Genomic DNA, 19,973 nt, shown 5'->3' with positions numbered 1-19,973 from the left:
TTCTCTAAAATGGAGAAGGTTTACACCTAACAATACTGTATCATATAACTGTCCTCATAACTGCAGGAGAACTTCATGTTTTTCCTGGTGTTTGCAGTCAGACTCCTGCAGACTTTGTGGTGTTTTAGTTGTTCAGTTCATTCAGCAGAAAGCTGCTGGAACTTTGGTTTTTGTCACTTTTATGTACAGATATTTTACCCAGAAAACACAAAGCTCTTTTCAGTTCCTTGTCTTTAATATCTGCTTCAACAAACTTCTGCCTCTTTTAGCTTTAAGAGCCCAGTTTCAGCTGATCAGTTAGAGCTCAGAATATCTCACTTCTGTTGTCTCTCCTCCTCACAGCTTTTAGCCTTTTGTTTTCAGGAGAAGAAGAACTTTAGCTTTTCTCTTGGTGTCCCTGTCTCCATCGTTCTCCTCTGTCTCTGTCTACATCTGGGTTTTTTTTTCCCGACTCAATATCAGCAGAAACTGTCTGAAGTGTCCAAAAGTAAACAAAGGACAACAAAATCTGACTCTGCTGATTTCACTCATTCATTACAAATTATACTTTAGTTAATGATGCATTGGGTATTTTGATCATAAATGATACAAAAAAACAAAAAATGGAAACCATTGGAAAATGGCGTATTGTAACAGTTGTTATAATCCTGCTCAGTCAGATTCATCTAAAAACTTTTCTGACACTATTTTATTTTTGTATTTTCACCAACATGACTTAGAAATGGATGCAGTAATGTTAAAGTTATTTAGTTTTTCTGAAGGAACTTAAAACCTTAGACAGCCACTGGGTGTCGCTGTGGAGCAGATGGTCATTATGGGCTCCACTGCAGCTGATTCGGACGTCTTTACGTCTGGTTGTCTCTGTTTCTAAAGCGTCAGCGTTCGGTTCTTACCAACGACAGTGAGCATGCCGGAGGATTTGGAGGTCTTGGCGTCACATTCGTACTCGGCTTCATCATCAAACACAGACTTGTGAATGATGAGGATGTGTTGGCGGCCCTGAGCAATAATTTCATATTTCTTTCCTTTTCTTATTTCACTTCCATCTTTAAACCAGCGGACCTGCGAGACAAGAACGGAGGGGGGGTCACCCAGAGTTCTGCTGTCTGTCAGAAAACACAGAAACAGAAGGGGAGCTCACCTTGACGTCCTCTCTGGAGACTTCACATTCAAACCGGGCAGATTCCTTCTCTCTGACCTCGACATCATGGAGCGGCTTCGAGAACTCGACATGAGGAGCTGCAGGCATGAAGAGAGAGGTTCAACACGTTAATATCCTGTCACGCTGTCAGGAAATCCTCAACCGTCCTCCCTGGTCTCCCTGGTGGGTTTCTGTGCTCCTTCAGAATCTGAGAGGAGACTTCTAATTTTTGGACCTTCAGTTTTTATGAAGGTTTTCCCAACAAGACAATGACTTTCCTGGAGTCCTTCAGAGAGGGGGGGGGGTTAAGTCTTTTAAGGGTTTTAAACTGGGTTTATTTTAAGAACAACATCACAAAGACTTACTTATCACTTAAGGAGGAATTAAAGTTTTGTGGATGTTAAAGCAGACAGATCTGTGTAATAAAAGTTCCCTCAACACTTTCAGATGATCCAAAATGGCCGATAGGAGCTCCGAGGACTCTGAGGACTTTCTACAATCTTATTCTGCCTGAAATCAAGAACAAAATAACACTCCAGCTAAAGGAACCATTATAAAAGAGTCACTCTGTTCAAGGCTTTATCTTCTAACAGAAAGTTCTTTGAGTTTATTGGACCTTTTTAAATCTTTCTTCAGTGGTTAAATGAGCCTCTAAACTCCACTTCCTGTTTCTGGGACCGTCTCTGATAGTCTGTACTCACGCTCTACGTTGAGGAAGCAGGAGGTTTTGAAGTCTTTGGCATCACACGTGTAAGTCCTTGAGTCGTCCAGGGTGCACTCGTGGATGAGCAGCGCCCTCTTGCGGCCATCGACGATCATTTCATACTTCTTGGTCTTGCGGATGTCCTGCCCGTCCCTGAACCATTGTACCTCTGCGTTCTCTCTGGAAACTTCACACTCGAGCGTGGCGGTGGACTCCTCCTCCACCGTTTGGTCCTCCAGAGGTTTGGTGAACTCTACTGGTGGCTCTGAACACAAACATGAAGGATGCAGGTAGACTTCAACATTTAAAGTCAGGTGTTTCCTGAGATCTGATCGATGTTCAGCTTGTAGAGTCACAGCTCTTCAGTAAGCTCGTTTGAATGGAGCTGATGTGAGAAGAATCTGATAGAATCAGAACATGTTGGGTTTATTTTACCTTTAACGAAGAGGCTGGCTTCAGTCTGGAAGTCCTTGGCGGTGAGTTTGACTTGTCCAGCTTCATTCAGCTGGACGTCTCTCACCGTCACGCTGTGGACTTTCCCATCTGCCTTCAGCACCACCTGAAGGTTCAACAGAACCAGTCACCAAAGGGTTTACCATCCCTGAATACCGTCTGGCAGGTTACGGTTTCAGGTTTTTGTCTACTGAAGATCTGAGGGCTGAGTTCAAGTGTAGCTGCTGTGTGCAGGTTTTTAGTTTGTGTTTTAAAACTTATTTACAGATTTAAAGGGTGAAGAATTCCCTGAGTGCTGCCTCTCAGGTGAAACAGGGAGAGAAATCGTTGGTATTTCCTGTTGTAAACACAATCAGCTCTGTCTGGGATTCATGTTTTCACAAACCCTACCTGTCAGAGGTAATGGTAGGTTAAATGCAGGTTAAGGTTGGTATAATCCCAGCAGGTTAAATGCAGGTTAAGGTTGGTATAATCCCAGCAGGTTAAATGCAGGTTAAGGTTGGTATAATCCCAGCAGGTTTGAAGGAAACGGGACTTCTTCCTTTCAGAAGATATTTCTCTTCTCAACCAAGAGGTTTTCTGTTTAAACTGAAAAGTTCTGGAGTTCCAAGCTTTTAAACAGCTGTGAACTGCTCTGCTTTTTGCAAGCTGAACTCACATGCAAATCACTCTCCCTCCCTGCCCAGGATCATTAGGGTCATTAGGAGCACTGCAGCTTTAAAAGCTTTCAGGTTGAACTGAGAAAATCCTCACATCATAAGAGAAAAGAAATAAAGAAGTCTGGTTGTCTTTATTCACCTGACAGGTTCTGCTGAGGACATTTCTGTCCCCTGAACTGTGTCTACTTCTGTAATACTGAGCTGACAGACAGGTTTATCAGTTTGAAGGGGTTCCAGTTGTGTACTGTAGACCACTGTTAGACCAGGGGGACCGTGCCCTGAGTACGGTTTGACAGGCTCCATCTGGGCCACTGGCTCCTGGTTTTTGCCTGCTTGGTCTACATGATGTCAGGCCTGATTTCCTCTGAGATTCAGTGTTTAATCTGAACCTGCAGAGAGCCTGCAGATCTCTGAGTCTGTCAGCTGAGCTCTGACAGCTGAAACGAATACAGACAGCTGCTTTCCTTCCCAAATTTAAACTGCAAGACCTCTAACCTGTCACGGCTGACTTTTCCACACATACCCTGCTTACACAAGCAGAGCATATCCCTTACTAAACGACATTAAACAGGTGGGACATTGGGACAATGTTTTGTTTTAAAATATGAAATGGGATGTTTAATATAACTGAGCTGACCCACAGTGGCAGATACAAAATAAAGGAAGTTGTTCTAATGGCCTCTTATCTTTATCTTCTTGTCAAAACTCAAACTGCTTCGTTGGGCACTTGGACTATTATCTCTGGTTTTGGTGGAAATCAAATAAAAGCCTTATAACTGTGTTTTTCCAGTGTAGAAATGTTTTTTAGTCAATAATTCCAAACCTTACCCTGTAGATACCAGACAGGCAAGCAGCAGGGTCATATTTCCCTGAGATTAGGTGAAATGTGTGGACATGTTGACCATGTTTCATGCAGTAGTTCACCCCCACACAGATCAGGTTTCAGGTCACGCCTCAGATAATCAACAGGACATCATTTCATTGTAAAAGCAACAATCACACAGACCCAGAGGCAGGCCCAGTACTCTCAAACCAAACCCGTTACCACCTGCCCTGCTCCTCGGCCTCCCAGCTGCTGTTAAAAATAAACCCACCGAAACGCTTGCGGGGCAGAAAAACCTCCCTGCTTGCGTTATCTCAAAACCAGGATCGAATGCTCTGCTGGAATCCTGAACCTCCACCTGCAGGACCTTATAAGAACAGACAGGGGCAGCCAAACACTGGGCCTGCGTCTGGACCAGAATCAGCACCGGCACCGGCCCTGGACTCATGGCTGACTGTCAGTGGGTCTTGTGTTTCAGGAAGTGTGTGTCAGGTGTTTTGGGACTTACTCTGTCACTTGGTTCCAGCTTTGTACCCCCCAGGAACCACTCAACAGCGATGCCTTCGTATGACAGCTCGCACTCGAAGGTGGCGGTCTCCCCGGCAGTCACGGTCACATCCTTCAGAGGCCTCATCAGGCCGATGACTCGGGCTTCGGATTGGGGAGAAGACATGATTAGTTCCCCCCCTTAAAACGGGCCGACAGATCCAAAAGATCCCCACAGAGAAGCAGCAGATCCTCAGTGGCCAGCCCTCATGGTGTGGCTGAGGTGACGGCAGGCTGCAGGAAGCCCTGAGGACAACTGAAGTCCGCCACCCTGCAACTTGGCACTGAGGCCACATTCATTAGCATACGAGCCGCCGGCAGCCGACACAGCCAGCAGAAACCAGTAAGACACGGGGTCATGACCTCCCCCCTGCCAACCACTGAGGACCTGCTCTGGATAAGGCATGCAGGTTCTAAAATAACTGAGGGGCCTGATTGGCTAACGGCCCACATCTTCCAAAACCATGAGAGGAAGCCAGTCTGCTCCTGTCAATCACCTGCCTGTAATTTCCCTGGAAAAGGAGAAAGTAGAGCTCCTGGCAAGAGTTGCCCAACATTTCGCTGCAGAAAATGTCCACAGCTTGGTTTGTGTAAGGCTGACCTCCCATCAGGTCCGAGAGGTTCTGGTAACTCCGAGCCAACAGAGCCGCAGCACGTCCGTTTGGATTAACGAGCAGTTTGAAGTATTTACTACAGGCTTCTTCACATGCCTGAATTAAAGCCTAACAGCCAGTGAAAAGCATCTGACAGCGTCGGTGACAGCGGGCCGTTAATCTGACAGGTTGATGGTCTTTATCTGAGCTGGAAACCATGGTTTCACCCTCTGACAGAGAAGGCTTAAACACCAGTTAAACACTTTTATTCATGATTACTTATTACCAGTTTACTTTAATAATAACTTCTGCCCAACAAGCCTCTCTGCTGAGATAATTCAGCTCTTTGAAGGTTGGAGGGTAAAGAACTGGCTGAGTTGGAGGTTTTGCTGCAGCTGGAAACAGATGTTTTTATCCACTGGATACAACGGCAGAACTGTTCCATATTAAATCAGACTAAACCTTTCCTGTTTCAGGTCAGTTCAGATTAATAAATAATGATTTGGGTTTCCCTCCTCAGCTTCTCACAACATGTCTGGTGAATTTTGTCCTGTTCCTCCTGACAGAACTGGAGGAACAGAGTCGGATTTATCGGCCATCTTGCTCACACACCTTTTTAGTTTGAGATCAGGGCTTTGTGATGGTCACTCCAAAACACTGAGTTTGTTGTCCTGAAGACACTTCATAACTAGTCTGTCCCTCTGCTGAGGGACATTGTCCATTTGAAGACCCATTAGTGTCCAAACTTGAACTTCCTGATGTCTTCAGATGTTGCTTCAACATTTCCTCATGATGGCATCTATCAAGTGAAGTGCACCAGTCCCTCCTGCAGCAAAACACCCCCACAACATGACACTGCCGCCCTCGTGCTTCACAGCTGGGATGGTGTTCTCAGGCTAATGTATCGATGGTTATTATGTCCAAACAGTTCAGTTTCAGCTTCATCAGACCGCAGGACATGTCTCCAAACATAAAGCTCTTTGTCCCTGTGTGTGTTTCCAATCTGTAATCTGTCCTCATGTTTCTCTGGGAGACATGTCTCTGTCCTGTCTGAGGGACCTGTCAGCTCGTGCTGGTCCAGGACTCGTCTCTCTGAGCAGCTTCAGCAGCAGCTGATCCCAGAATGGTCTCCTTCCTGAGCGGTCCGATGCAGAACGTTCCCACGGTGTTTCAACCCGAGTACAGATGTTTCAACTGAAGAACCTTCAGACATCTGGACATCTGAAGGAGGAACCAAAGGTTGACGATTCTCTTCCTGATGTCTTGGCTGATGCAACACAAACATGCAGGTGTGCCTTAAAATGATCCACAGGTGAGCCTCCAGTTAACCAATCAGAAGCTTCCAAAGCCATGACATCATTACCTGGGCTCTCCCAGCTTGTTTAAAGGCAGAGTGATCTTAATGTATGTAAACTTGTAGAGAAAGTAATAAAGTTCTCTCATTATTTGGGCATTTAAAAATATAAATATTTTTAGAATTGTAACAGATCTAAAACAGGAAAAGTTTAGTCTGATTTAATGTCAGAAAAAAAAAACAGTTCTGTCTTTTTATGCAGCTGGTTTAAAATGTATAATAGATGTTCTTTAAAGGTATCATTCAGGTAAAACTGTTTAACATTTGAACAAACACAATCTGAGGCAGAGCAGCTTCCTGTGTGGTTTTAGTACCACTTCACATCAGGAAACTTTGGACCTTCTACACTCACAGGCTCTTAAACCTTTAATCATTATTTCTGTCGTTTCCGTTTCATCACTTCAGCTTCATTTGTTAATTTCCACTCATTCCTGCAGCTCAGACTTCAGAATCCCGGTCCAGTTTTTCACATTTTGAAATATTTCTGTTCCTTCAACACTCAAAGACATTCTGATGATGATGATGATGATGATGATGAAGAGTTTCAGGTGTCCAACAGTACCGGGTCATCTTTGGTTTCTCTGTAAGGGACGGGTCAGAACTGCTGGCGGTCCGGTCCAAAACCCATTCTCTCTTCTTCCTCAGCCTTTGGATTGTGAGCAGAAAATGGTTTTATGTGATCAGAACCCTGACAGAACCGGGCTTCTGGACTTGTTACTGACAACAGTCTGCATGCTTCTTTTCCTCTTTGGTCCATTTCTCCAACAAAGATCTGAAATCCTGACCCGTCTGATCCAGGTTTCCTCTGTGTGATGGACCGACCCAGATGGAGCCCGGAGAAGTCAGAACTGACTCTGGACCAGAATGAATGCGGGTTCTTGATGCGGTACCGTCTGAGGGACCAGAGATCATGTCTCTGGACCGGGTTACCATCAGTGATATCTGTGAACTGTCCAATCTGACAAAGGTTTCCCAAAGTTCGTCTGCACACCTTTGGTCCTCAGAGACTCAGACTGATTTCAGACAAACAGCTGTTTGTGTTTACCTCCCTGCAGCTTTTAGAACATGTTGGATGGAGATTAAACCACATGAAGGTGATGAGACAGCACAAATACCTTGCCTTCCTTCAGTCTAACAGAAAATACAAGAACTTTAGGTCAGTGACTCTGATGTTTTTATACTCCGACTCTGAAGAGTAAAATTAATTTAATATCTGATATAAAAAAAATTCTATTTACCAATAATTAATAACATAAAACAGCAATAAAAGAATAAATAATTAAATGCAAATTTTCGATTAGAAAATGACTTCTGACTGAAGCAAGTTCAACATGATAGAATTTCCCTTTCAGTCTGAGCTTTATAATCAGACTGATGCTACTCTGATATTCATCCAGCAAACGCTGCCATTTAGGTTTACATAAAAACAGGAAACTGTTGGTCCAACCACAGATAGCGAGAAGTAAAATCAAATAAGTTCTATTTTTCTCAGCCAAACAATGCGGGTTCAGAAGATCCAGGCTTCCATGTGGTTTCCTGGATGAACCTGAGTTTAGAACCTGGTTTACTGAATCCAAACTATGATTGTTTGTTTCACCTTTGACCCTGAGCTGAGCTGTAGATTTGGCGTTCGCTGCCGAGAAGTCAACGCTTCCGGCCATGTCCATCTTGCAGTTGTAGAGAGTCAGTGTGTGTCGGGCTCCTTCGCCCTTAATCTCCACATCCTGAAGACAAACATCCACAGTTTAGTTCATCCACACATCAGATGGGGAGCCCACACTAGGCTCTAAGAAAACACGATCAAAGAAACTCTGAAGATTAGAGCAAAGCATCTGGATACTTAGCCTAAGAACAAAGCCCCACCCCTTTTTGGCCTTAGCAAAAAGCTCCACCTTTTTTGGGGAAAAATCAAACCCTCTACTTTGACTAAACAGAACTCCTGAGGTTTTTGATAATAAGACAGAGTTAAAAAAAGACAGTGTTACTTTAAAGCTTTTAAGGGACCAAATATTATGGTCTGTCAGTCAATCTGTGTCTTCAGTGTGTCGCAAAGAAACTTTCATAAATATGGAGTAAAGTTCATCTAACTGGATGAACAGTGTGATTTTAAATTTCTCCCAAATAAATAAAATCCTACTTTAGTAAAGGTTTAAGTAAATTCAGACTTCCACATAACTAAATAACTTTTGGATATAGTTTTTGCCTTTATACATTAAAAAACAGCTGCCACAGTTTATAATTTATTTTTCTTTTGCAGCTGAGGAAGAAGCAAACAAAATCTAGAATCTGTCTTTAATTCAAAATGCAACTCTGAACCTTTGAGGCACAATACCAGTAATTCACCAGCATTTATTTTGACCCAAAAGGGGGCGGGGCCTTTGAAAGAAGGCGGCTTTGTGATGCTGCTCCTCTCCATCTGATTCTAATCCAAATTTTTCTTGAAGGAGACGTGGATTTATTTCAGCCACACTGCTTTTGGACATTTTTGTGTTTACTGATGTTTTCCATGTTGCCTTACAGCGGACGGGTGGAGTGTCTCTCCCTTCAGTTTCCAGATGGCGTGGAGGTCGTCCTCAGAAATCTCTGTCTCAAACGTGGCTGTCTCTGTCTCTGTGACCTCCACACTGTACAGGGGGCGCGTCACCTTAATGTCGCGTTCTGTGGAGGCGCAAAGGGGCGTTAGAGAAAACCAAAGGGAGAGGCTGAATCTGACTGACTCTCATAAAACATCAGAGAGGACAGTTTGATGTTGGAGTGGATGGGACAACAGATACATTGAAGACAGGAAGTGGACATGAAGACAAGTGACAGGTTGGACAAGTGGCTGTCGTTCTTATTTCGAACGACTTACAGTTTGTAATGCTCAACAATAACCTGACATCAACAGTAAAACAGTACAGGACATAAAGATGGTGGATGGAGAAGAGATGAAGAGCAGTCCAGACGGAGGCGGGGTTTCAGTGGTGGGCGGGGCCTGATTCTGCAGTCCTGACAGGGTCTGGAGGAACGGTTACCTTCAATGTTCAGGTCTGCGGTAGTTTTGTCGGTGCCACAGTTGCAGGCGTACACTCCCATGTCTTTCTTTGCTGCTCTCTTGATGACCAACATGTGCTTCCTGCCGTCGGACTGGAAGAGAACGTTCCTGGATGGAAAGATCTCGTTCCCATCTTTGAACCATTTGACCTCAGCGCCGGCCTTGCTCAGTTCACAGGACAAGACCACCTCGTCCTTTTCGACGGCGGTGTAGTTCTGGAGTTTCACTGTGAAGTAGAGGTCGCCCTCTGCAAGCAGACACCCGTAAAAACTGAAGCTCAAACCAGAGAAATCAATCTTTGAAAGAATATTACCTCCATAAAGAACAGAGTACAGAGGTAAGTTTGTATTTACTGAAAATATTTAACATAAAACTGCAGCATCCTACGAGAAGACGGTACTAACCAAGAACAGTGAGCATGGCCTCTGACGTCTTTCCCATGGCCTCCACTTTAATCATGGAGGTGTCATCGATCGTGACCTCCTTGAAGGCAAGCATGTGGACTTTTCCTTCCTCTGACATGTGCACCACCTTACTGGGGTGCAGCCGGACATCGTTGCTGAACCACACTACCGGGATTTTTTCATGAGAGAGTTCAACGCTGAACTCTGCAGTTTCACGTTCCTTTACAGTCACGTCTTTAATCGGCTTGATAAACTCAAGACGGACACCTGACAAAAAACAGATTACATTTACGAGGAAGTAAATACAGAGTTGTTGGAGCTGGGAAAGTCGTCATGGTGATGATGCCACTAAAGCCCAAACGTCACCATCAGTTACATTAGACGTAAATTCTGAAACGACAGAAAGTGAAGTCTTCTGTCTGCGCATATCATAAAATCCTGCAGGTCATCTGGACAGGAAATAACGTCCCTAATGATGATATATCATGACTTGAAGTGGCCAAGAAAGGTCATTCATATTTACTAGAGGAACTTTATTATTAGGAAAGCAGAATATTCAATGAAAATATGAGCAGTTTCAGTTGATAAAGTCATTAAAATACTCAAATTATGGGATCATATTTACATTTCTGATATAAAAAGCTTCAGCTCTACTGGCTGTAAAGAGCTGGTTTCTCAGCCTTTCCTCTTCAGGTTTAAGTGTTTGGACCTGATGTCAGATCGGCTGCAGGTCCAGCCACAAACCAAAACTGTAATATTTGTCTTGGTTGGATGGATCTACTATTTAAAGGTTTGATGTAATATTTCCTTCTTGAAGCAAAGAGACTTTTAAAGTGCACAGAGCTAAGCAGACAGAGTACTTGAAGATCTATTCCTGTGTAAAAAGTAAAAATCAAATAAAGACGCTCCAACTCAATTTACCTTTAATAACCAGTTTTCCAGACGTCCTCTTATCTTCAGCCTCAAACATGTATTTGGCTTCGTCTTCATATCGGGCAGATTTTACAATAAGGGTGTGGCGATTGCCATCAACTTGGATCTCAAATTTGTCGTCGTTCAATAACTCCTGAGTTCCTTTCAGCCAACGGAAACTTTTGGGTTCTCGAGAAATTTCCAGCTCAAACCTTGCCTCGTCCTTTTCGTACACGTGCACGTCAGCCAGCGGCGTAATGAACGAGACAGGAAGCTCTGTTGGTTCAGACATACAGAGTTAACGTCCAGCTCCAGTTTTCGGGTTGAGCTTGAATCGGTACAAAAACCAGAATCCTGAAGTTCTAAAAAGATTAGGATAAGGTGTTCGTATGTAATAGTGTTTACCCCCCGATTCCAAGACTGTAAATCACTATTACATTTTATTAATCCTTGTTATCTTTGCTTTATTTGGATTTGCGGCAATAAAAAGCAAAAAGGATAAAAAAAATCTTGATAAACCTCAAAAAGAGTTGTGAGGAGTTCCAGGTGAGCTCAGTACTGGGCTGGAAAAAGATGGAAGAAGAGTGAGGAAGGAGGAGCTCACCCTTCACTTTCAGGTTCGCAGAACACTTGGCGTTGGCGGCGGTGAACACCAGCTCGCCTGTCTGAGGCACTTTGCAGTTATACAACACCAGAGTGTGTTTGGCGCCGTCCTCCACAATTTCCACTTCCTGCAGGTGGCCAACAAACTTCAGCAATTCAGCAAAAACACTCAGAAAAAAGTGATCTGCGGGTAATTTACTATGTCAGCTCATAGAAGATCTGACTATTTACAAATGGTCTGAGTTTAATGTTACAGCTTCAAATGAAGAGAAGGATTTCATTGGGACGTACAGCAGACGAATTGAGGACTTCTCCGTTTAGTTTCCACTGGCCGTGAACATCATCCTCACTGAGCTCCACCTCAAACCGAGCCGTCTCTCCTTCTAACACCTCAGCTCCATACATGGGCCGAACCACCTTGATGTGGCGAGCTGATGTTCAAGACAGGGAACAAATTTCTTACTGACGATATTTAGAGACTTAAATATGCAAAGAAAAATATGTGGAACAGATGTGGAGACACCAGACAAACAAAAAGATGATAGATGATCACAGACAGAGGTGTTAGAGTTTCACAGAAACCTCCTTCACTAGGCGGTGAGTAAACTTATCACAGGACCACAAACAACCAAATGGCTCCAACAGTGATCCTAAATATGGGAAGAACTTTGGACGACCCATTTGGTTCTATATGGAACTACTACACAGGCAATAAAGACCAACAAGAGGGTTTGTTAGAGTGTCCACAAACACATGAAACAAGAAGACAACATTCAGAGACACAAGCTGCAGAAGAACATCACTACAAGACTGGTTCTTGAATAATCCAGATATTTTCTCTGGAAGCTTGAGTCTCGTAGTGTGTTGCTATCACTTAAGGAAACGGAGACCACATGAAATGGTAATTAAGAAGTGATGGCAATGAAAGGACAGTTTAAATGGAAAAAAGGGCAGAAAAAGATCTGCGAGGACATGACGTGAAGTTAGAAGATGGTGCAGGTGAAGACGTGCATCCAGGACTTCAACACCTCAGTGTCTTTACCTTCAATGTGAAGCTTTGCTGTTGTCTTATCTGTCCCACAGTCGCATACATACTGTCCTTTGTCTTTGTCCCCAACCTTCCTGATGACCAGAGTTCTGCGTTTGCCCTCTGCTTTGACGGCCACCGTCTTGGTGGCCTTGATCTCAGCCTCGTTGTGGTACCACATGACTTCAACATCTTTGCTGAGCTCACAGTCTAGAACCACATTGTCTTTCTCCACTGCAGTATAGTCCTGCAGCTTCACTGTGAAGTAAGGATCTCCCTCTGAAAGGGGGAAACTGGAAGTGACTCTCCAATACACATGTAGGACACAAATATGGGACAATGGACCACAAAGTGAGGACAGAAAAGAAAAGACAACATGGAAAGACTGTGAAGTAAGGATCTCCCTCTGAAAGGGGGACACTGGAAGTGACTCTCCAATACACATGTAGGACACATATAAGGGACAATGGACCACGCAGTGAGGACAGACGAGAAAAGACAATAATGAAAGACACAGTGAAGTCCTTTGTGGACCTGAACAGACAAACAGGGATATCCTGAACAAAGAACTGTGGAGCAAATGGACGAAGAGGACAGAACAGGACAGATGATTGGTCTTGGATTACCTATAACTGTCAGGTTGGCCATGGAAGGAATTCCTTTGGCCTCGGCTTTAATTTGGCAGATATCATCTAGAGTCACATCCTTTATTTCTAGCACATGTTTCTTTCCATCCACGTGGGTGATGACCGTCCGGCTCGGATGGATTTTAACATCGTTCTTGTACCAGGTGACAGGGATGTTGTCGTGGGAGAACTCCAGCTCAAAGCGAGCTGTTTGGCCCTCCTTTACCGTCTGGTCCTTTAACGGCGAGATAAATTTGAGCCTGATACCTACAGTTGTGTTAATAAAACATGTCCAAGCGCATTAACCACCTCAGTGAAGGCCCTCAGAAATGTTCCACTGTTTCATCTGGTAACGGCAGTCCAGCACTTACCCTCCACCGTGAGTCTAGCTGTTGAAGTTTTGCCCAAAACTTCAATCGTATATTCATCCTCATCATCAAACTCACAGCAGTTTATGACCAGCATATGCTTCTTTCCATCATCGATGATGTCGTACTTTTGGTCAGGGGTGATGATGTCAGCCCCTTTGTACCACATGACCTTAGCGACATCCTTCGTGATGGTGCATTCAAACTTAGCCTGTTTCTTTTCAGGCACACACACGTCCTTCAGCGGGACAACAAAGTCCATTTCGATCTCTGGTTAAAGGACAACACATGGACAGCACATCAACAACAAAACAACAGAGCAGTTAACGGTGAGGTCAGTGTACTTGGTTTTACATCCCAACTCGTCCTGAATGAAAGGAAAAAAGTCATGTTGGAGAGATCTTCAGGAAAAACGAAACGCAGTCTGCTCCAGTGGAATCTCCATGAGTTGAAGGGGAAAAGGCTTCACCTTCCTGTCCAGCTGGGATCAAGTCATCTACAGGAAAATCTTCACTTTTCAGGCTAAGCTTCTTTGTTTGCCTCTTTGGTGTGATGAGGAGAGTCATCCTTCTGCTGCTCTTCAAACATTAAATCGAACAGTTTCTAAATCTGTTCGATACCTAAAGCAATGTGACATCTTGTAAGCCCAACCCTAACCCTAGTGACACAAAGACATTTACATACAGAAACCAAACAGACCAACACATCCCAAAAGAAGACAAACGCATCAACAAGCAGAACAATCAGTGGGAAAAATAAGATCCCAAATTGAAATTCCTTCTTGTTGTCCAAGGCTGCACAAACTTCACTTGTCAACCGTGGTAAATAAGAACCTAAGGTCTACTTTCACCTTGCTTCCTAGCTTTATTTGATTCTCAACAGACCTTAGGCTTTTATTGTTACGGTTAATGTCCAAGAATCAGGGTACGCCGTGGTTTTACTGGGAACCTGGAGCACCTCTTACCTCTGACATTCAACATGGCGGTTGTGATGGCGTTCAGAGCCTGGTAAGAAACTTCTCCGGCCTGATCCAGCTGACAGTTCTTCAGCGTGAGCCTACGCACCGTACCGTCCATTTGGATGTCGCAGGTCTGATGATTACATGACAGTCATGTTTTAAAAATAATACATGTTAATGCATGATGTGAAACTTGCTGAAAACATGCTGTTCATACCGGAGATCTTATCAGAACCTCTCCTTTGAGTTTCCATTCTCCTGGAACATCGTCCTCAGATATCTCCGTCTCAAACATGGCATCTTGCTTCTCCACCACCTCAACACTGGCCAGGGGCTTCAGGATCTGAGCCTCGCGCTCTGCACACGGATTAGAACTCAGAAATAAATACCTGCTACAAAGTAAACCATTAGAAGAACTACAATGAAAAGGAATATAACCTCCTAGAGTTAGCTTGGCCGTGTAGACACGTCCTTCCACTTCCATGGAATATTCTGCTACATCGTTCGGCTGACAGTTCTTGATGGTCAGAGTCAGCACCTTGCCATCCATCTCGATCTCAACCTTGTCTGATGGAATCACTTCATTCTCTCCTTTGAGCCACTTCCAGTTGGGAGTGTCTCTGAAGAGCTCACATTTAAAGACAGCTGTGGCCTTTGGTTTCACATGCTGGTCTTTAAGTGGTTTCACGATCCAGTCTTTGATAATTTCTGTTGGAATTAAACATCACAGACTCAGGTTCCATCAGACAGTTTGGTAAATACTGGAAGTGACTTCATTGATATATATATTTGTCCAATTTGTGAACATAAATGTTTTGTGTAGCCAGTAATAAATTTGTAACATTAATTCTTAAAAATATTGATTTAGAGGCTAAAAGGGCATTATAATATAGTTTGGCTTAGTGTATTTGTAAGAAAACATGTTTGCGTATAACATTATTTGTAATTTATTTACTGTTTTGCATGTTCACTATAGTCCGACACAATGTTCTTTGTAGTTGAGAGTTTTGGTCACAAGGGGGCAGTGTCCTGCATGTCAATGTTAGTTTTTCCAAGATTTGACCCGAATGCGTCATTGTATTTCCTGTTTGTGCTTGGCTTCAACTGGAGAGCCATTAGGATTAACAGTAATGAAATGTTTCTTAAAAAAATAGAGGCCCTGTATGTGTTGGGTGGGAGACCATGTCCTCCATCTAACATGAAACAGAGACGAGGTGATGTCCAACATGAAACCTTTGTAGAATCTTGAGCCCACTGCTGTAACTTCTTGTGCATATTTTGTTTTGTTTGCTATATCTAAGCTTTCAGTCTGTTGCCAGAGAGTTCTGTATGAGTATTTTCTATGGGTTTGGACAGTAGAAGAATGAAGAGCCAATATCATGCAAGTTTTAGTTGCTTCCCTGCTCCAACACGCAGCTTCAGTGGCTGAATTACCTCTTCAGGATGTCCCATGCAGTTTTAAGCTTGGAACTCCACACTCTTCAATTCTGAATTTAGAAAGCTCCCTGTATGGGAAGTAAAACAGCTTCAGCTACAGAACAGAAGTTCAGTTTTGTTTTTTAATATTTTCAGGGATTCTTCAGGATGTGATCAAGTTCTGCTGAAGACTGTTTATCCCCAGTTCTTTCAAATCAGATGTGTTGAAGCAGAGAAACATCTAAAACTGAATGAATGGACGGGTAAGTAGGGAGATATTTAAACCAATAGTGATCGAATTGAGCGCCAGTGTTCAAAATCAAGGAACCACTTTTAATACCTTACCTCTGTGGAAAGGATGGGTAAGAACCAAGTAGAAACTAAAGACTGCCGTTAAGTTGGAGACAAAAGTGGTTTATATCTTACCCATCACTTTGACATTTGTGGAGGTCTTGACATCTTCCTGTCCAGAAACTTCACAAGAGTAACATCCAGCGTCCTCTTCTGTGGAGTTCTGGATGGTCACAGCGTGCTGCATGCCGATGATGTTGATCTGAATCTTGCCCTCCTTCTTCTTCAGGACTTCTCCGTTCTTTTTCCAGACCACATCTCTCTCTTTGTTCAGCTCACAGGTCATGTATATTGGCTGGCCCTTTATTGCTGATGTCTCCTCTTCAAGTTCTTTGATCCATTTTACAGGAAGCTCTGTGAGAAGACACAAAGAAATGAGTCATTTTTACAGAAGTGAAAGTTACGTAAAGTTAATAACATTTTCAAAAGAGACCTTCAACTATGAGCTTGGCGGTGCACGTAATCTCCTTGCCAGCGTTCTTCGCCACGCAGGTGTATTCACCGGTGTCAGACAGCTGGACATCAATGATGTGCAGCTTACGGTCTTTGCCATCAGAGGTGAACTTATGTTTGGGACTTTCACGCAGGTTACCGCCGTCTTTCATCCAGGAAGTGATGGCAGTGGAGGGCGAGACCTCGCACTCGAACACAGCAGAGGATCCGATGGACTCGGCCTCCTGCAGCACAATGTCCTGAAGCTTCTTGATGAACTTCAGGGGGACAGCTTTAAGTTTGAAGCCTGCAAATGGTTCCTCAGGAGGTGTTGGACCCCTGCCACCAGGCCTTAGTCCACGACCCCTGCCCTCTCCGGGGGACGGGGTCTGCTTGGCTGGAAGACAATTTAAAGACAATCAGTCGAGACGCTGACCTTTAGGATTTGAAAAGCATTTTTCTTGATGAAGAGGGTATTAAGGCCCTTACGTTTCAGGCCTCTGCCTCGACCTCTTCCTGCTTCCTCTGCTGGTTGTCCCTCTGTTCAGAAACAATCAGTTAAATCTTTCATTCTCAAAATGCGTTCATAAACACTGATAGATGACATGTCATTGATGTCTGCATGGATTTGAAGATGTGAGTTGATTCTTATGAAGTAATGACAGTAAAATGAAGACAGACAGAAGCAGAATGACGAATAATGAATAAATACAACTTCACAGCTTTCATTAGGAAACAAACAAATGTAAAGATTACATTAAAGGATGAACACATGTTGGGTGAATTAGAATGGGATGATACTGAAATGGCAGACAGATGATTTAACAAAGGTGTCAGAAAGAAATGAAGATGATGACATAAAGATTGATCATGAAAGAACAACAATGGAGTAAATCACATCACAGTGAAAACATGGTGCGGTGGAGATGGAAGCATTATGGTGGAAAAGGGTGGAAATGATTGAAGCCATGAAGGGAGGGTGTTTCTTGGTCACCAGCCATAGGTTGGATAATCCACCATCTCACCTCTCCTGGTCACCCCTGGAACCTCCAGAGCACCTTCTTCTTCTTCACCTTCCCAGTCCTCTGAGCCATAACTGTCCCGAGGAACCAGCTCCCAGCCCCACGCCTCATCCTTCTCCAGCTCAGCTTCTTCCTCTGCTTCATACTCCTCTTCAAATACCTCCTCCTCTGGCTGGGTGGAAACCTTTTTCATCTGTATGGCTCCAGGAGAAACCTCCTTCGCCAGGGGAACTTTGCCTTTATCAGGCTCTGTTGGTTCTGCAACCTTTGGCTCTTTTGGCGATGGCTTCTTTGGAACCTTTTTAAGAGTCACAGCTTCAGTTGAGTCTTTCGGTGAAACAGTTTTTGGAACCTTTTTGAGTTTCTCCACACTTGGCCTCCTCTCAGCGGAGACCTCCTCCGGTTCTTTGAGCTTTTCAATTTTAGGAGATGGTGTTTTTTTGAGCTCTACCTTCTTGAGTTGTTCCACTGGCTTCAGAACCACTTCTTCCTTCTCCTCCTTTTTCTTGGGTATGACTCCTTTCTTCAGCTCCAGGGGTTTGGGCTCCTCAGCAATCTTGTCAGGTTTCTTAGCAGGGACTGGAACAGGAGAAGTCTTTTCTACTGGAACTTCTTCTACCTCCTTTGGTTCGTCTGGCTTTTTATCAGGCACCTCAGGCACCGCGGGTTTCTTCGGCCTAGCTTCTGGCTCTTTTGCTTTTAGTTTTTCAACAGGACTTGTGCGACGACGCTGAAGGTCGTCGAAAGGCTTCTTCTCTTTCTCTTCTGTAGGTTTCTTTTCAGGCTCTACAGCTTCTTTTGAAGGTTTGGAGATGGGTTTCAGCTTGACAGCCTCCTTCTCCTGTTCAACTGTTGGGATTTTCTTCCCTTTGGTGGGTACTTTGACCTCCTCAGGCTCCTTTTCTGGAGTTTTCTTCTTATCTACTGGCTTAGGCACCTTGGGAGGGGCCTCCTTTATCTCGGGAAGTGGCTCCTCAGGTTTCTTTGCAGGTTCCTTAGCTTCTCCCTCTCTGGGGATTCTCTCTCCCTTCTGGAAAGGAATAGTGTCTCTGTCGGGCTTTTCTTTCTTATCTTTCTCGGGTTCCTCTGATGGTTTACGAGGCTTCTCAAAAGGTTTCAGTTTGACCACTTCTGGTTCAGCTTCAGCTAAAGGCAACTTCTTCACATTTTTCAGGGCTGCATCAGGTGGAGCAGGTTCCTCCTCCTTTGGTGCTTTTGGAGTTTTCTTTAGAGAAATCTTGTCTTCTGGTTTTTCATCTTTAGGTGTGGGTTTCTGACGGGTCCATGCCTCTTTAGGAGCTTCCTTTTCTTCTTCCAGTTTAGGTTTAACGACTTCTGGCTTTTTCACTACATCAGCTTTGTCTTGAGGCTTCCTCTCCTCAACAGTCCTCCTGGTGACCATAGATATCTCAACGGCCTCTTCTTCACGCACCATTTCCTCGGCATGAAAAACGGTGGTTTGAATGACTTTCTGAGTTTTTTCCTCAACTTCAGCTTCTTTAGATGGGACTGATGGGATCTTCTTCAGTGTGATGACCTCATGCTCTTCTTCCACTTCTCTCATGACTCGAGTTGCTTTCTTTAAGGTGGGAATCTCAAATGTCCCATCCTCTTCCACACGAATTTTACCCTTTTTGTGCAGAACCAGTTCTGAGGCAGCAAAGGTCTGACATTACTTAATGACACTTGACTGACATCACAATTACACAAACACTCAGAAAACATGTGCAAAACTAGAAAATACACAACTTAATGACTTAATGCAAAAATACAAAGGAAGAAATCCTGGATCTTATCACAAAGTTACAGTGATGTTAGAACAAATATAAAAGCAGGAAAGTCACTTTTCTTCTTAAAATAAAAGTTTTGTTGTCCTAAATATCAAATATGTAATTAATTATATTTATTTTTAATTTAGTTATTGTGAAAATAAAATGGTAACATTTTTAATTTTCTTTGAAAGAAACTGTATTGAGGCAAACAAGAGAAGTTAGTGATGCATATAAAGTATATATACACACGTTTTAGGGGTGTACCGGTACGCCAAAGTCATGGTTTGGTATGTTGGTGCCTACCTCGATTTTAGGCTCACAGTTTGGAACAACAGTTAAAGCATACAAATTAAAAGTGCTATGCTTTTCAATTATTTTATTTCTTTAAGACACAATATCCCTTTCAGAAGCAGAGACTGAAAAACAAACCGTTCTTGTTAGTGTTGAGAGCATATACAGGTGCTGGTCGTAAAATTAGAATATCATGAAAAAGTAGATTGATTTCAGTAATTCCATTTAAAAAGTGAAACTTGTATATTATATTCATACATTACATACAAACTCATATATTTCAAATGTTTATTTTGTTTAATTTTGATGATTACAACTGACAACAAATGAAAATCTCAAATTCATCATATCAGAAAATTAGAATATTACTGAAGACCAATAAAAACAGAGGATTTATAGAAATGTTGGCCAACTGAAAAGTATGAACATGAAAAGTATGAGCATGTACAGCACTCAGTATTTAGTTGTGCCTCCTTTGGCCTGTA

At 43.3% G+C, this 19,973-nt stretch overlaps 1 protein-coding gene across 6 annotated transcripts in view; it reads right to left on the bottom strand.

The window, feature by feature from the left end:
• ttn.2 (titin, tandem duplicate 2) overlaps positions 1–19,973 on the bottom strand; it is a 184,200-nt gene that overhangs the window by 89,722 nt on the left and 74,505 nt on the right. For 4 of the 6 annotated variants that reach the window (XM_037975998.1, XM_037975999.1, XM_037976000.1 and 1 more), the window contains 22 exons: positions 17,429–19,075; positions 16,893–16,943; positions 16,405–16,800; positions 16,047–16,325; positions 14,643–14,912; positions 14,422–14,561; positions 14,211–14,337; positions 13,250–13,516; positions 12,879–13,145; positions 12,268–12,531; positions 11,517–11,656; positions 11,227–11,353; positions 10,632–10,898; positions 9,711–9,977; positions 9,287–9,553; positions 8,791–8,930; positions 7,870–7,996; positions 4,288–4,430; positions 2,280–2,403; positions 1,843–2,109; positions 1,142–1,239; positions 894–1,062 (listed from right to left, as the gene is read on the bottom strand). In XM_037975998.1, the coding sequence (XP_037831926.1) occupies positions 894–1,062; positions 1,142–1,239; positions 1,843–2,109; positions 2,280–2,403; positions 4,288–4,430; positions 7,870–7,996; positions 8,791–8,930; positions 9,287–9,553; positions 9,711–9,977; positions 10,632–10,898; positions 11,227–11,353; positions 11,517–11,656; positions 12,268–12,531; positions 12,879–13,145; positions 13,250–13,516; positions 14,211–14,337; positions 14,422–14,561; positions 14,643–14,912; positions 16,047–16,325; positions 16,405–16,800; positions 16,893–16,943; positions 17,429–19,075 (5,844 nt within the window). The remainder of the gene's footprint in view (positions 1–893; positions 1,063–1,141; positions 1,240–1,842; positions 2,110–2,279; positions 2,404–4,287; positions 4,431–7,869; positions 7,997–8,790; positions 8,931–9,286; positions 9,554–9,710; positions 9,978–10,631; positions 10,899–11,226; positions 11,354–11,516; positions 11,657–12,267; positions 12,532–12,878; positions 13,146–13,249; positions 13,517–14,210; positions 14,338–14,421; positions 14,562–14,642; positions 14,913–16,046; positions 16,326–16,404; positions 16,801–16,892; positions 16,944–17,428; positions 19,076–19,973) is intronic. The other 2 variants (XM_037976002.1, XM_037976003.1) reach the window with 1 other exon arrangement.

This window comes from Kryptolebias marmoratus, linkage group LG6 (genome assembly GCF_001649575.2).
Source record: "Kryptolebias marmoratus isolate JLee-2015 linkage group LG6, ASM164957v2, whole genome shotgun sequence".
Classification (NCBI taxonomy): Eukaryota; Metazoa; Chordata; class Actinopteri; order Cyprinodontiformes; family Rivulidae; genus Kryptolebias; species Kryptolebias marmoratus.
The sequence above is the reverse complement of the archived record's forward strand: the minus strand, read 5'-3'. Positions and strand labels throughout refer to the sequence as shown.